At 33.8% G+C, this 17,631-nt stretch overlaps 1 protein-coding gene across 1 annotated transcript in view; it reads left to right on the top strand.

Moving 5' to 3' along the window:
* The window catches only part of Fbn2 (fibrillin 2), a 231,897-nt gene that overhangs the window by 62,641 nt on the left and 151,625 nt on the right, over positions 1 to 17,631 (top strand). The window contains exon 6 of the mRNA XM_027949328.2: positions 6,417 to 6,614. Within this exon, the coding sequence (XP_027805129.2) occupies positions 6,417 to 6,614 (198 nt within the window). The remainder of the gene's footprint in view (positions 1 to 6,416; positions 6,615 to 17,631) is intronic.

Below are 17,631 nucleotides of genomic sequence, written 5' to 3'. Positions count from 1 at the left end.
TTGATGCAGCAATTCCAGTTCTGGGAGTTGAACTCACAGAAGAACTTAGAGTGTGCTCAGGAATGCCTATGCAGCACTGTGGGCACTTGTAATAACAGCATACATATCCATCACAAGGGAGTGTTCAGTGCTGCATGTAGCTGTTTTAGTGCCCTCAATGGTGACTGTATAAGAAAAGGACCCAAAGTTTATTGTGCTCTTTAAATGCAGGCTTGCCAATCCCCCCGCCAAAAAAAAATGCTGAATGTTTTCTCTGATATAGGAGGCTGACTCATAGGGGAGTAGAGAGGGGGAGCATGAGAGGAATAAATGAATTCTAGATAGGGAACAGGGGTTGGAGGGAAAGGGAGGGGGCAGGGGATTAGCAAGGATGGTGGAATGTTATGGACATCATTATACAAAGTACATGTATGAAGACACGAATTGGGTGTCAACATACTTTATATACAAACAGAGATATGAAAAATTTTGGTATATATGTGTAATAAGAATTCTATTGCAAAAAAAAGTACATGTATAAAGACATGAATCAGCGTGAACATACTTTATATACAAAGATATGAAAAATTGTGCTCTATATGTGTAATAAGAATTGTAATGCGTTCCGCAGTTGTGTATTTTAAAAAGTAAAATCAATTAAATGAAAACAATGCAGGCTTGCTTAATTCAAATGTAACTTCAAATTATATCCCTTCAGCAGTTTATTTTTATTAGTAAATATTTAAATTGTGATAAAATTATAGGTAACATGAAACTTGACATCATAACCACTGTTAAGTTTGGGGCATAAAGTACATCCATATTGTTGGGCATCCATGGCCACCATCCCTCCACTTTTATCTTGTAAAACTGAAATCCTCTTCCTGTTAAACAATAACTCCATACCCCCTTCTTCTTTCAGCTCCTAGCAGGCACAATTCTTTCTGTCTCTGAATTTGACTACTCTAGTGCCTTGTACAAGTGGGATCATATGGTATTTGTCCTTTTATAACTAACTGGCTTACTTCATTTAGCATAATGTCTGCAAGGTTCACCATCAATGCAGCATGCATCTGAATTTCCTCCCCGTTTAAGCCTGCACAATACTTCATTATATATATTTACCACATCTTATTCATTCATCTGCTGATGGACAATTGCATTGCTCCCAACTTTGGGTTTTTGCAAATAGTGCTGATGCCTGAACATGGGTGTACAGATACCTCTTGAGTTTCTAAAGTCTAACAAATTTTAGTAGTCATTTTAACACCATTAGATAGTATTTTTGTTCTATTTTCATACATACTTCAAGAAACACCTACACATTTTAAGCTGTTTTATACATTGAATATATCTGATACCTTTCATAAATACTTCACTGTGCACCTTCAAAATCTTCACAAGTACTCAAATATTTCTTATAAGCTAGTAAATTTAAAGCTACATATATAAATACTCAAATATAAAAAACTGAAGTTCACTGAAGTAATGCAGTTCTGTGTTTAAACATAGTGGCATGTTGCTTAAAAATCACTACATTAAGTTACTTATTTATTTTAACTTGTGGTTAAAAGGAAGTCTTATGGAATGCCTTATAGGTACATAATGTCTGCAGATTACTTAAAGCATAGATATTAATTCAGTGATCTTAATTCGCATTTCTTCACTTAATTCTACAATTTCCTGAAGTTGAAAGATGCTTATCTATCAAGGAAGGCAATTACTTTATCAGTCATTTGAGTTTATGTAACACTATAAAGATTTATACCCAGCATGAAGCTGTCAATACAGACATCCAGGGCAAGTCTTACTGAAACTAAGGAAATTCTTATGTCATCCCATATAATTTTGGGCCTTTCCTTCTCTTCATGATCTGTTTATATCAGTGCTCAGAGATTTCAGTTGGCACACTATCTAGAATTCTTAGCTATAACCATAATGGTATTCATGGAACTTTATTTATAATTGCTTTGTCAAAAACTCCATTACTCAAAGGAGACAGGGAAGTGGCCAGGATCCTTAAACTCAAGCCATATACATTACACAGTTCATCATGTACATGTCTGAAGCTCCTATACCAAATGATGACTTGTTTGTGTATTGCATTTTTTTTTTTATTCCCCGGAATGGAAATAACTGATTGCTTAAGTCTAAATATCATGTAAGTTATGAGAAATCTCACATTTTTTCCATATACTTTTTAGGATTAGGCAATTCTTTATTAAAGTAATAATGGATAGCTTAGAGCATTATCTGACTTGCAGTTACAGCATATAAGATCTCTAACAGGGTCACCCCATTGAACAGCTGCAAGGAATGACGTTTACATTATGGTATATGTGGGAAGCTTTCCTAAATTATACAGCACAACCTAAGTTGCTGCATGCCATGATTTCATTCCTCTTAGTTAGGTAAATGCCATTACAGCCTCATGGGCAGCTGATGTATTGCTGCCTCTGCTTTCCCGTCTCATCTAGGACCTCACTGGGAACACCTAAGTCATCCATCTCACTGCTTTATTCCACTTCCACTTCCATCTTGCATTTCTTTCCTTTTTTCACTTTCTGTCTCATCCAGTGTACATCCCATGGTCTGTAACATTTTCAAAATATGTTAACATCACCCGAACTCCCTCCTCTGAGTGAATTCAATTGCCCAGAAAAAGTCACAAAATGAGCCAACTGGTCTGGTGATAAAGTCATATTGTTTCTCCACCATAGCAAGGTGCTGGGTGTCACCTGTGCATTGGCTGGATTTTCGGGTCAACTCACTCTTCTGTTATCTTCAGTGCTATCTCAGTGAACCTCCAAGACCTGACACCCCACTCAACCCCACCAAAGACCTCTTACCACCTCCTATTTCATAGAAAAAAATAGAAGGTATCAGAATATCACTCATTTTCCTCCACCATGTAAACTCGTCTACATCCCCGTGCTTCCTGCCCTTCTTCCCGAAGTTTGCAAAAGAAGCTTTTCTTCTCCTTTCTGAGGGAAACTCCTCACAGTGGCTGGCTTCACACTCAGCTTGACATAGTATGATTTCTTTTATACAAATTGTCCAAAAAAGGCAAATTTATAGCAGCAGAAACCAGATTCATAGTTGACTGAGACCAGGGATAAGAATGGGCACCAGAAATCTTTGGGAGGTGATGAAAATGTTCTTAAACTGAATTGTGGTGATGGTTGAACAATGAAAAATATTTACCCCAAATCACTGAATTTCACTGGTGTACTTAGGTTATGTGAAGTACACCTTAATCAAGTTCTTTTTTTGGGGGGTGGGGGGAGTAATCAGCACCCAAAGTTTTTTTATGAACTTGTTGATTGACCAATTGTTAATGTAAATAAAAAGTGAAATGGCATAAAACAAGTCAAAATGCTGCATTTCACTTAGACCTTAGGAAATCAAAATATATTTATGTTACACAGACTGATTTTAAACAATATATTCTTGGTCGTATAAGGAAGGATATATCTATTGCCAGTCCACTGGCTCCAAGATACCAAGTACCTGAGAAGTTCTTGCCTTTCATTCTTTGCTAACACCCCTGACTATGAAGGGTTAGCTTGGTATACAATAATAGTTTGCCCATGGTGAGACTTGGAGGAAAACAATGCATGACCAATAACAACCAATTAAGGTATTTTTAGGAGTATTTTGTGTTCATAGTTAAAATACAAGTAGAGTTTGGAATGAGATGTTTTCATCTGATCAGGAAATTTAAATTCCTTTTCTATATTCTAGCATTTGTTCTTACACATTACCAATTCTTGAATAAGCAGGTATGGTTGTAAATTTAAACTTCAGAGTAATTAGGCAGGCATAGTGGCGCATATCCATAATCCCACTGATTTGGGAGGCTATGGTGGAAGTATCTCAAGTTTGAGGCCAGCCTCCACAATTTAGCAACTTAAAGAGACTATGTCTTAAACTCAAAAATTAAGAAGAACTGGGGATATATTTCAGTGGTAAAGTACCCAGTACCCAAAAAATAAAAAATAAGTAATTAATTGCTAACCAGAAAACAAAATATCATCATTTAAGAAAATAGATTCATCACACTTTTTGAGGAGGAAAATGTAAGCAAAGAAAAATTAAGAAGTGGTAAACTCTGTTTCTGGGATGGGAGTCTGGTGCTTCCTTAATCAGTGCCTTCAACACCAGAGGTCATTTGCAGAGGACAAACAGCTGTCTGTGTCCACATATTTCCCTTCTCCACAGAGACCATGGTAAGAGGATATAATTTTAAGAAGGTACAATGTTAGAAGAAAGAATGTGTCTCCTAGAAAGTTGATTTCCTGAAGAGAGGGATTAGAGGGAGGTTGTGCAGACTTCTCTCTGGGAATCCAAGAAGTGTAAGAAGAATATGAACCTAGTATTTATGCATGAATATAAAATTTTAAAAAAAAATTTTGGTGAAAATATAGACTTTCCCCCCATATATTCAGAATTTAATGCAATATGTAATTTAATATTTATTTTAAATGACCAAACAGTTATTGCCTGAAGGACAATAGAATAGATTATTAAAAATGTATGACCCGGCAGTCTGGGCAGTCTGTGGTATGGGAAGCGTGCTTATTTATAAGTTGACATATCTTCACGTATATGCCAGAGATTGTCTTTTTCAAAAATATGATTTGCAGCCAGCACATCTGCTGTTCTTATGCAGGGGATTAAAATGAGCTATTTTTGTTGAAGTTCAGCTGCAGAGTAAAAGAACATTAAACCAATTGCAAAAAAAAAGTTACCTATTCTTGATTTTGTTTCTTTATATTGAGCTTTGAAAATATTCTTTTCCTCTATGAAAAAGCTTCATTGTCCATAAAAAAATAAGCTTTTCACTGCTTTAAATTATGTTTTTGTCATCCAGCAGCATTTTATATGCTGTCTTCACCTTCCTAACTTAGGGTTTTGAGTGTAAAATTATTATCCAAGATTGGTTTTCCCAGTAACAATTTTTCAGGAAAATCATATGAATATTATTGACTCTTCTTTTGAATATGAACTTGTTTTGTTCTTACAAAAATATGGATTAAACTTGTTCTAGCTTTCCTCTTTAAATGGAATAATGTCTCTAGTATTCCCTATATCATAAGCCATGCCTACAGTTTTTGTAAGAAAGGTTAGGGGTGGGAGTGCTTTATCCCCACATTTCTGTTGTACCTAAAAATTCCTGGTACCTAAAAAGTAAAAAGCAAATGTAGCAAATGTTAAGGTCAGTCCTCAAGAAACTGACCTTTGTGTGATTTCTTGTGTCTTTCAAAACAGCAACAACAGAACTCAAATTAAAAACTATTTAGTTCATTATTTAGTTTTGTTTAATGAATGCTTGCTGATCATCCTAAAGGTTAATTGGAATAAATGATAGCAGGAAGAAGAGTAGAGTAAAAATAGTCAGCACCAGTCTCAGAGTTGCTTGCATTCTAAATCATTCCTTAAACTTTAACATGCACATGGATCTTCTGAATAGCTTGTTAAAAGTGCACATTCTGGATTATGAGACCTGGAGCAGGGCCCGAGTCTGCATTTCTAGCCAGCTCTTCAGAGATGCAGAGGCTGCTGGTCCTGTGACCACACTTGGAGATGCAAGGACTAAATGGACCATCTTCACTGTTCATAGGAGAGTCTATTTATGTATCACACATAACATCTACTAATGTTTTAATCATTGTCATAAAAGCAGAACATTGATAGTCATCTGCTAGAGAACAGAGATTATATAAGATTAACTTGACTATAAAGAATCCATGAGTCTCATTAGTACTGTCTTCCTCATTGAGTTAACCATAGAACTAAACAGACTGGCACACAAACAGAAATCATCTTGTTAGAACTCAATATTTATAGGCAATTTAGACTGCCAGAATATATTTGTGCTATGGAAATGTCTATTTTTGTTGGTTCATTTTGATTTTCTAAACTCTTATCCCCTAATCTGAAACTAAAGTCTTTGCTAGATAGAGAAGAGTCACTCATGCAGTTGCCCCCAGGGCCCAGGTGGGGCATCTCAGTAAGTAAAGAAATTTGTCCGTAAGGAATTATAGGGAGGGCTGCAATGGAAAAACACATAGTATGGTGGACCTAGTGTGGCTACAACCTCCAATTTTACAAGAAAAGCCAGAAATACAAATTTTGTGTGAAATTTCTTAGCTTTACAATGTTGGCTACTAATTTATATTCCTTAAAAACATTATGCAAATCATTAAGACACATCTGTATGCCAGATTCAGCCCACGAGCACCTATTTACAGTGTCCAGTGTAGAATACATTGAAGTCTCTTAATGCACTTCCCATGGTGGAAAAATTATGAATTTTCAAAATGCAGCTCTCTTACCTTTTGTTGTTAAGTTTGGTCAGAAGAAACAGTCTCTGTTCTACCTTACAAGATTAGTGTATAATCATAAAACCTGTCTTTTCATCTTTTACATTCCAGATTACAGGACCGGCCCCTGTTTCACTCAGGTCAACAACCAGATGTGCCAAGGGCAGCTGACAGGCATAGTCTGCACAAAGACTCTGTGCTGTGCTACCATTGGGCGGGCATGGGGTCATCCTTGTGAGATGTGTCCAGCCCAGCCGCAGCCCTGCCGGCGGGGCTTCATCCCCAACATTCGTACAGGAGCTTGCCAAGGTGAGTCAGTCTCTTCCTATCTGCACAATCACCCACCTCTCATCTCTCCTTTGACTGGGTTGGAGAACTTGGCACTGCAGGTGATAATCCTTAACACAATATCTATTTCCAAGAGAGGTCTCCTTAGAGGCCTACTAGAGATGGTTTATCTTTTTGCTACTTAGTAACTGTTTCAGGTCTTGACATGAATAAAGAAGAGAGGGAGATAGGAAAAATTGAGGGAAATTAAAAACAACAATTTAAAATATTTCATACAATCAAAGGATCAGCCACTCTGTATCCTCGTCCAGATGGTTTAACTCTTACCCCACAACGAAACACATGCAAATGTCCAGGAAAAACACATTTTCTCTTAATTTCATTCAAGTTATGAGAACCTGACCACAGGTATCAGGAGAAGAGAATCATCATAAATTGGCCTCATATTGTTATCAGTAGTATCTTAAAAAACAAAGAGCAAATTCATTCCATGACTGCAGCCATTTCAGACCTTGTGACCTGGCTCAGTTGCAATCTTCTTTCCAGCTCATCTGGAACTCCACAGCAACATCCATGACCTGGTGTCTATATCAAGCCCAGATCAGGGACCTGATGATGTTATAGGAGTTGATTCCAATTAGCCAGAAATTGTTACCTATTTACTCGTAATAATTATTTTAATCAATTTCCATCCATGTCTTATATACTGAATCGGCTTTTGAAGCTTGGGATTATTTTCTCTAGTGAGCTCTCCAATGGCAGTTACCTTCACATCATATAGCAGTAGGATGAGAGAAAATGGAAATGACTTTTTTGTATTATTCCAAGAAATGATATTACTCATATTTGAGACATGGGGAGTTAGGTTTATTTGTTATTATTAAATCACATACAAATATAGACCTGAAGTCTTTCAAGTTGATGCTAATAAGCAATGTCAGAAGCAAAAATGATGTCAACCCCATCCACTTAAATGGCATATTATTGAAAGCAATTCAATTTTCTAAACCCCCAAATAAAAATTGCAGTTTGGAGAGCTCAATAATAAAGTGTGAGTACTCTGCATAGTTTGGTAAATGTATCTCTCATGGTAGCCTCTAATGTTAGCTTTATAGTTTTATAATAGGTTTAGCATCCCTAATCTGAAAATCTGATATCCAAAATAATACAAAATTCAAAACTTTCTGAGAATTGACATGACATTACTAGTAGAAAATTCCATACCTGGCCTCATCTGTCAATAGTCAAATGCACGAAATTCTTTAAAATGTTCTATAAAATTACCTTTAAGTTGTGATATAAGGTGTGTGGGAAACAATGAATTTTGTGTTTAGACTTGAGTCCTATCCCTAAGGCAGATCTCATTATGGAAATGCAAGTATTCCCAAATCTGAAAAATCTAAAATCTGAACTCTTCTAGTTTGTTTCATGTCTTTTAGCTAAAGGATGTTCAGCCTGTATTTAAATAGTTGTTTATGTGAAAGTTCTTTTCAAATCGGAACTACAGGGATACCTAGGGGATGATCGATAACTCAGCAGATTGGAAACTGTGATTTCCTCACATATAATATCCACGTCATCTGTGACTTGTAATATTTGTTTGATAACCATCACATGTAAGACCTTAATAAAGAAAATTGGGTTAAATGGCAATATTGTTCACTAGTGACAATAAAATTCTATATTTGTCATGTGAATACAAAGTCTCATTATGCAACTAAAGAATGCAACTACTTCTCCTATAGGAAGATGCACTATAGTATATTCTGAATAGTGTATTCTATTATTTATAGATTCCCCCAGATTAATGTATAGAATACCATGTAACTTTCATAGATTAATAATAAAAATAATTATAAAATACTGCTTATATTTCTACATTAATATTTATGGGATTTAATAGAATAATACTTTCTTAAATAGTATTTCTCACCTTCTAAGATACTTACTTATTATTTTCATTGTTTTTATTTTCCCTAGCTTGAACGTAGGTTTTCAGAAGGCTTAAACCTTTTTGCACATTTGTTTCTGAGACATATAGAACAGTGCCTGGCACATAGTAAATACTTAGGAAATACCTTTTGGATTGATAAATGCTATTAATATTGAAATACTTCCAAACCTCTCTATTTCAAAGGAAGAAATAGTTCATTTCAGACCAAGAAAAGACCTTAACTTCAACCAAAACATCCCCAGATTATTTACTTTCCTCATTTGTATTTATACTTAAGCTTCTTTGCTCTGATATTTTGTCAGAGGGACCTGGGTTTTCAGAACACTGTTATTTAAAAAAAATATATAAGTTTTGTCTTCTGATCTCAAATTTTGTGAATGTTCTTCCAGAATTAGTAACGTCTGAAGGCTTACTTATTTGATTTTGTTTATATAGCAAAGATAACTTTTGGACTCTCCTTGCCTTAAAATCTAATGGATTAACAGAGTAATGGGAGTAAAGTGAAATTTGCCATATGGTTAAAATGTCTGGAAAAGTTCTGCTTTATTTCAAAATCATGGCATCATCGGAAAGTTTTCAATTAAATAATAATCTTTAATTCAGGCTATTTTTAGACTGCATCTTATGGTGATTTCATTTTTCTCTTTAAATTCCTAGACTGCTTCTCAAATACTTGAGCCAAATTAATTTGGAAGAGATAGGGCATGAAAAAATAACACATTAACACAGTTTATATATGTCATGATTCTCTTATAATAATGATCATTTTATAGGATAACTGAAAAGTTTTATAAAGTTAAAACTAAATCTGAGCTATGTGGACAGTAACTGTAAGTTACTTAATATTGGCTCTCAAACATGGTTCATTTTATCCAAGCGAAGTCATTTCCAAAGTCTTGAACATAATGATACCATCGCTGATGCAGTCATAATGACTTCATGACTTAAGAGGGATTGAAACATAATTTGTTATAAACAGGATAACTGTGGGAAATGAAGGTGTACTTCCTGGGGTGCCATGAGGTCAGCCACATGGCTCTTGAGTGCTGTAATTTTGAGAATATCGTGATTTCTAGCTCTTGTCCTTTATCCACATTTAGCCTTACACTTTCCTCCATTTTACCTTACAAAGGACCAAAGTCATCTCATATAGGCCTTAAAATTTAAGCAGTAAGTGAATGAAAGATTTTTTTAGAGTGTCATACGTCCTTCCAAGAATATGTAGAAGCTCAAACATGTTATAACTGTCACGTGCATATGACGTATTATTTTCTTACACATAGTTTTTTTTTCCTATCTTTAGTTGCATAAGTCTATTGTAATTAGAAGTGATATTTTATTTAAGATTAGTACTTGGCTTTTTGTATTTTATGTTTTCAAATGAACTGATTGTTCTTAAAATCTTTAAAGACATTAAAAAACAATTCACATAATTATTAATTTATGCTATTTGCTATGTAGGGATTAGTTCTTTTAAACTATTCTGTATGTTTCAAAAATGAAAATACAGCAAAAGGAATTTGCCTATTAAAATCCATCTCTTTTATCATTGACAGTAGTAACAGATTGATGCTAAGCCCCTTACTGCAGGTAACTTGACAGGTACAGGATTCACAGGCTCCACACAGGTTGTAGGTAGGATCCAGAACATAGACTTAAACAAAGAAGTATGTTCTTGAGCTGGGATTGTGGCTCAGTGGTAGAGTGCGTGAGAAGCACTGGTTTCAATCCGCAGTACCACATAAAAATAAATAAGTAAAATAAAGGTATTGTGTCCAACTATAACTAAAAAATATATATACATAAAGAAGTGTGTTCTTCTTTTCTTATGGTATTTGGACACAAAACTAATTAGTCTAATTGCACAAGAAAAGAGCAGAGTTTAATCTCAGCTGAAACCCAGCAGCAATGACTAGCCTCCTGTGTTTTAGAATGAGAAGAAGATGCCCTGAGTAGAAAGTTGTCCCGACCTTCCATTATAGCACAAAGTAAAAAGGAGATATATCTATTGTCCAATTCATTCAATTCATGTAATTTATTAAAAGTAGGTACAGCCCAAGCAAATTATCTTGACTGTCTTTAAGGCCCAATGAACTAAATCATGATAAAATCCAACTTTATATGATACTGTCAAACAAGCCACTATTTGTAAGATCTAGAAATGTGACTTAAAACATACTGTATTAAGGGCAGCAGTTTTAACTGAACAAAAACTGCCATGAGAATAAATAACAAAGAACAATCCAGCATTCTCAAATGTCATTCTGTAAGGCTCAGTTAAAATCAATGATTGATCACAGGTACTTGGTGGGAGAAGTTTCTAAACATTTACTTAAAGTATCATTACTCTGATAGGCCATTGGTGGGTGATAATTTGTTCCTACTAACAGAGAGAACTAGAGTTGTTGGTGTTCTGTTGGAGAGGAGGGGAATGTTCCTGGAAGAGTTGGGTTGACTTCAGATCCTCACTGTAGCGGTAGGTTTGCAGAAGGAGAACCTCAAAAGGGGGAGGCAATCCACTTCTAAATATTCTCCTTCCATCCCAGAAACACTCCTGGAATAAAGGGGGCAGGGGGAGAAAGCACTAGGAAGCCCTCAGTATCTCAAAAAGGTGGAAGGTGGGAGCTCATCACCCACTGAAATTTGAAAATTGATGCCAGAGCAAGAAAAGAAAATGTAGGGGGCTGGGACTGTTTCAGGCTGTATGCCCTATGGAAGTTTTCAAACCGATTCATTTCTTCTTGACTCTTGCCACCTGGCTTCAGCAGGAAATGTCCCATTGCAAGATAATGGAAAAAAATTTAAAAGCTCTCCTTAGAAAAATTGGGAGGAAAAAGAAAGAAAAAGAGCATATGGAAAATGCAGGTGAAGAACACACTTCTAAGTACAACCCCCAATAGGCCATCTCTTCCTCTGGAGATGGCCCTCATTCTCCTGGAATGTGTGACTGCTTCCCGAAGTAAATCTTTGTGTCTCTGGAGAAGAAAAAAAATCACTGCCCTAAATAAATGCAAAGTTCATATACTTCTGTTATCTCAAGAAAATTAAAAATAATATGTTCTTTCTTTTAAAAAGATGCTCAAAGAAGAATTAGGTAAAGACAATCAAATGAGACAAAATGTGAACTGATAGTACTCAAGCAAGACATTGAAGAAGAATTTAAAACTGTACCCAATGAGAAAAGCAAATACTATATGCATACATACAAATGAAAAAAATTAGTGACACCAGGAAATCACACAAATCAAAATGTCAGAGAACAATAAATAATGATTATAGAAAATCTGACACATTGAAGCCAGACTAAAGATATGAACAGAGCTGAACAACAACAGCAACAAAACATGTTTACAAATGACAAAAAAAAAAACTATCTAAAGTAGTTAAAGGCTTGTCTACTCACTGGAAAACACAAATCTTCATTAAAAGCAGAAGATAATGAGAACACTGTGGACATATTAAGGCACAATATGCAAGATTTTTTTTTTTTTTTTGGTTTGAGTGTTTCTAATAAGGGAATGTCCCAACTCATCTCAAACTTCTTCAGAACAGCACAGAACAGAAAACAGCTGCCAGTGTCTGTAAACTGCTGAAGTAACAACATGTGCTTGCTTGATTTGATTAAAGCATAAATACGTGCTTCAGCTTCTCTGCAAAGAACTCAGTATGGTGCTGAGAGAGGAAGCCCAGAAACCAGGTGCAAGGTTCCTGCAGTAGTGAAGGGAATATAGGATAGAGGCTAAGACAAGTATAGTAACAGAGGGAAGATCTGAGATATGTATGGGAAGTAGCCACTTTTTGCTGACAAAATGATATATGAGAATTGACAGGGAAATGGCAGGTTTGTCACCATTTGACTCTAGCAGCTGAAGGTGATGGTGGCATTTGTTGAGATAAGGAGCATTGAGTTAAAAACAGGCTCTGTTCTTTTGATGGTTTAGAATTCATCAGGTACTAAGTTACCAATATTTCTTTGTTGTGATGATCCTTTATTCAATGTTGAATTTTGTGTATCACACATTGGGTGTTCTGGATAAACCAGTGGTTACAGGATACCACATATTTCTCAGATTCCAGAGATTGACCTATTCTTCAGTTGTATTTTCTGACATTTGTTTTTATGGAAGTAAAAGTATTATGCATGAACATCTATAAAGCATAAAAATAAGAACTCCCATTCAAAAAATACCTTTAACTTGGTGACAAGAAACATTTAAGAAACACATACTATCAAATATGTTAATTATTTCTGTAGTCCTTGGTTCCCACACGTACAGATTAAATAAACCATTTTTATGTGTCTGTGCCACTGCACATATTTTTCCATGTTTGGACATGAACTAAAAATAATATATTATCTAATATTAATTGATATAATAAAATGAGTTTAATCTTTTAAGGCAAGATACTTGGGGAAGTCGGAGAATAAATGAGTTCATGAACTGGAATTATTATTCTTTCACACCATTATTTAGAACCTCAATAGACTTATTCTAAAGTGATTGTATAAGGTTTAAGTTTTGAAAGAATTTTGTTCTATAAAATTCTTCCATGTGATTTGAAATAATTCAGCATTTAAAGAAATTTTTAAAATGTGCCTGAATTAAAGAGATAGACAGAAATACATCAGCACAATCTGAGCAGTGGAAAATTAATTAGTAGTTGCTTATGCTAAGGACTTTGAAAATGTGTAAACTTGCATGGTTTGAAGGTCAGAGTCTTGCTTTTTTGTTGTTGTTGATTTTAGAGAAAACATTGGGTAAGCTTTTACGTCTAACTTCATTATTCTTATATGATTTCTTTGAAATGTCCTTTTTCCTTTCCACTACTAACTTTATCTACATAAAAGAAACTAATTCTGTAGAGCTGCATAGCCCAGGAGACTTCAGAAATAAAGGATTTTTTTTACTTCTAGGAAAATACTTTTTAGGCAATTATAAAATAAACCCTGTAATGTCAGATTACTTTTTCCTTTGAAAAATTACTGAGTCTACTAAGTATGTAGTCTAAGATTTTATGAGTAGTATTAAGGGATTTATAAGTTTGGCCTCATTTTTCAGCTTATATCATAATATTCTTTCTCTGATTTATCTGCCAGGAAGTTTCTAGGGACATTTTATACCACACTGTAATGAGGGTGGGAATGTAGTACATTTTAAAATAATGAGGTTTAAAATGTTCTGAATTAAACTGTCCAGTATATAAACTTCCTGCCATATATTTCATTCCAGTGGACTTTTGTGTGGATCAGCTATCCTTTAATAAGACACTGAAATTTACTTTAATTTTAGTACCAAAATAGTTTGGACTATTGTAATTAACTTTTGTAGACACAGCTAAAACTAGGAAAAAATAATAAGGATGCTAAGTTCTTTTGTAGGCTTGAATTCTTTAATTTATACACTAACATGTACCAACTTGTGAGCTTACCAAAAATAATAGAGTAAATCTATAGATACTGACACAGAGACAGATCTACAGCATGTTTTTAATGAAAAAAAAAGTGCAGAACAGCACATATAGTAGGATCTCATCCTTGTTAAATATATATACCATTACTCTCATTGGGAGTGTGAACAAAAGTCTAAAAGGACCGACTGCTAAGTGACATCAATGAGTCATTTCTTTAATTTTTTTCTTTATTTTTAATGTTTTTCTGTACTTTAACATCTAATACAAAATGGATTATTTTGTAATTAAATATACATTAGGAAATCTGTCATATTAGCGTGTTGATTGGAATAGACTATTTGCATAACCTTCCATATTTTATTTATTTTTATGGACAGTGTTTACCATAAAAACATACTGATTTATACTACCATTTCTGACAAAGAAATCAAGGCAAATTTACATAGATACAAATACTCTAAAACAGAAGGCTTACAAATATTTATAATATATTAGCTGTAGTATTTTTGTGCATGCCCTTTATCGGACTGAGAAGTTCCCTTATAGTCATGGTTTACTGAGATTTTTAAAATCATGACTGACAGTTGAATCATGTCACTTGATTTTGCTACATCTATGAGTTAATCATATGCTCTTTGCCATCTGTTAACGATATTGATCAATGTTTCAAGGTTTAACAAAATCTTAAATTTCAGGAATAAACCTCTCGTGATGATGCTAAAGACTGACTTATTTAGATTTTACAAGGATTTTGGGGCGTCTCTCCCAGGAAGAGATTCTTGTATTTTTTTTTTCTCATAATGTCTTGGGTTTGGTGTTAGAGTGATGTGAGTATAATAAAATGGGTCGGGCAATGTTCTCTCTTCTTTTTTCTGTAAGAATCTTGTACAATTGGCATTGTTTGTTCCTTAAATGTTTGAAAGAATGCACGAGTGAAACCACTTACACATGAACTTTTCTTTGTGTAAAGATTTTAAAGTGTGAGTTAAATACTTTAATAGATGTACTTACATTCAGAATATCCATTTGTTCTTGAGTGAACCTTGGTATTTGTGCTGTTCAAGGAATTTATAAACTTCATCTTAGTTACTGAATTTCGTGCCATAAGTAGGATGAATTTAGTTTACCCTATTTCTTTTGGGCTTTCTAATCTTTATAGAATTTGTAGCGGTAGTTCATTTCTCATTCTTTGTATTTGTAGTTCATTTCTTTTCTTTCTTTTATTCTTTGATCAGTCTTGATAGAGATCTATCAGTTTTACTCATATTTCCAGAAGGCCACACTTCAGAGACATTATTTCCATTGTTTGTTTTGTGTTTTATCATTATTATTTTATTACTTCTATTTACTTTAATTTGCACCTCTTTGTAAATTTATTAATATGAAAACTTTGGTCATTGATTTTAGAAATCTCTTTTTGTAATATAAGCATTTAATGCTATGTATTTACCTCTATGTACCACTTTAGTTATATCCGATAAATTTTGATATGGTGTATTTTAATTTTTGTTTAATTCAAGATATGTTCTGATTTTTCATGTGACTTTGCCTTTGACCCAGATATTATTTCAAAGTATATTGCTAAAAGTCAAATTTGAGGCTATTTCAGATATTTTCCTTTATTAACTTCTAGTTTAACTCTGTTGTGTCTAGAGAACATATTTTGGGTGAGTTTAATCCTCTTTTATATATAACATGTTTTTAATATGGTCTCAGAATGTAGTCTGCCTGGGGAGATAGTCTGATAAGAATATTCTTTGCTCAAGCATAGAGTATTGTATAAATACCAATTTTTACCAGTTGTTTGAAAGTACAGTTCAAGTCTTATATGTCTTTGCTGATTTTTAGTTTACTTGTTCTATTAGTCACTAAGTGGAAAGTAGAAATTTACAGGATAATTATGGATTTGTCTTTTCCTTTTTAGTTCTATCTGCAAAAGTTCTATTTACTCTAGGTATTTAACATTTCCTAATCAGTGCACATACATTTAACATTCTTAGTGAATCATGCCCTTGTTTGTTGTGAAGTGTCAATGTTTATCAGTGGTTAAGTTTCTTGTCCTGATACGCAAAATATTAGATAATCACTTTACTTTCTTTTAAGTACTATTTAATATATCCTTTTCATCTTTTTTACTTTTTAATCTATCAAAGTAGGTTTCTATTAAGCAACAGAGATTTGAGTCCTGATGTTTTAAAATAAATTTTGACAATCTCAGCCTTTTTCATTGTATTACCTGTACCATTTGCATTGCATGTAATTTTTTGATGTTATTGAATTTAAACTTGCATTTTGCTATTTCTTGTCTGTTGGTCCCCTGTTTTGTTTTTTTTTTGCTTCTATTTAGATTAATTGCATATATGTTTGCACTGAATTTTATCTTCTCAATTGTATTATTTGCTATATCTAATTACTTTTAGTGTTTTTCTACACATATCTTACTGCAGTCTATTTCAAATGCTTTTATGCCATTTTGCTTATAATAATTTCATAATAGTATACCTCCATCTCTCTCCTTAATGCTCCACACTGTTACCATTTCTTTTTACTTCTATATATTTTATAACCTCAAAAATACCTATTATTGTCATCACTTGTAGCAATCAGTTATCTATAAGTTCATTAAAAATAAAAAATACATATTTTATATTTTAGCATATTTCCTATTTTCAGTGTTTTTCACTTTTGATGTAGATTTTAATTTCTATCTTGCTTATATTTGACCTGAAGTATTTCTTATGACATTTCTTAGGAACTTTTAGCTTTCATGTGTCAAAATAATCTTTACTACAACTTCATTGATTCACTAATGATTTTTGCTAAGCAGATGAAATTAATAAACATAATAAAAGATGAAGAAAATAGTTGCAATATATAAAATGGTCAAATATTTAAAATTCTAAATTTTTAAAATTTAAAGTAAGAGGACAATAATCCCAATATAATAGTGCTTAAGATATATAAATAAGCAACTTTCAGATGAGGAGATAAAAAAATCTAATAAGCTACTAATAATAACTAGTAATTGGAGAAACAACTAAAATAATAATATCATCCCTTTACAAATGTTAGCTCAAAGAAAATTATTATACTGGATAGTAATATCATTTGCTGGAAGGATAGAGGAAACACAGGAATTCTCATAAACAGCAGAGGGGTGTAGACTGCTTCAGGCATTCTGAAGAACCATTGAACCTTCTCCATACTAGATACATCCATATCCTACGATCCAGTAATTCTGCTCTGAGTCTACAGCAGAGTGATTAAGAATCTGTGAGTCTTCAAAGTGCATGGTCAGTTCAGCTTCATAATGAAACAGGAGCCAGTCATGATATTGCTCACTGGTAGCCCAGGAGGATTACAAGGAAGGCTGAAACAAGAGGAACACAAAGCTCAAGGTCAGCCTGGGAAACACAGTGAGACTCTGTCACAAGGAACAAAAACAAAACTAAAACAAAAGAAACAATGGGCACATTCATCTTATAACACATTGAAGTGCTAAGAAGTTAAAGGTGCCCATCACCAGGAGCATGAACACATTAAGATGTTCTGTAACAAATCAAAGCAACAGATTGTCCACATAACAACACAGATGGATCTTAGAAACAAAATCTCCAAAGAAAAATAAAGAAAAAAAATAAGACTTATAAAATAATACCATTTACGTAAATT

The sequence above is a fragment of the Marmota flaviventris genome, chromosome 5, assembly GCF_047511675.1.
Source record: "Marmota flaviventris isolate mMarFla1 chromosome 5, mMarFla1.hap1, whole genome shotgun sequence".
Classification (NCBI taxonomy): domain Eukaryota; kingdom Metazoa; phylum Chordata; class Mammalia; order Rodentia; family Sciuridae; genus Marmota; species Marmota flaviventris.
Note: the sequence above shows the minus strand (reverse complement) of the source record. Positions and strands in the feature narration are given on the sequence as shown.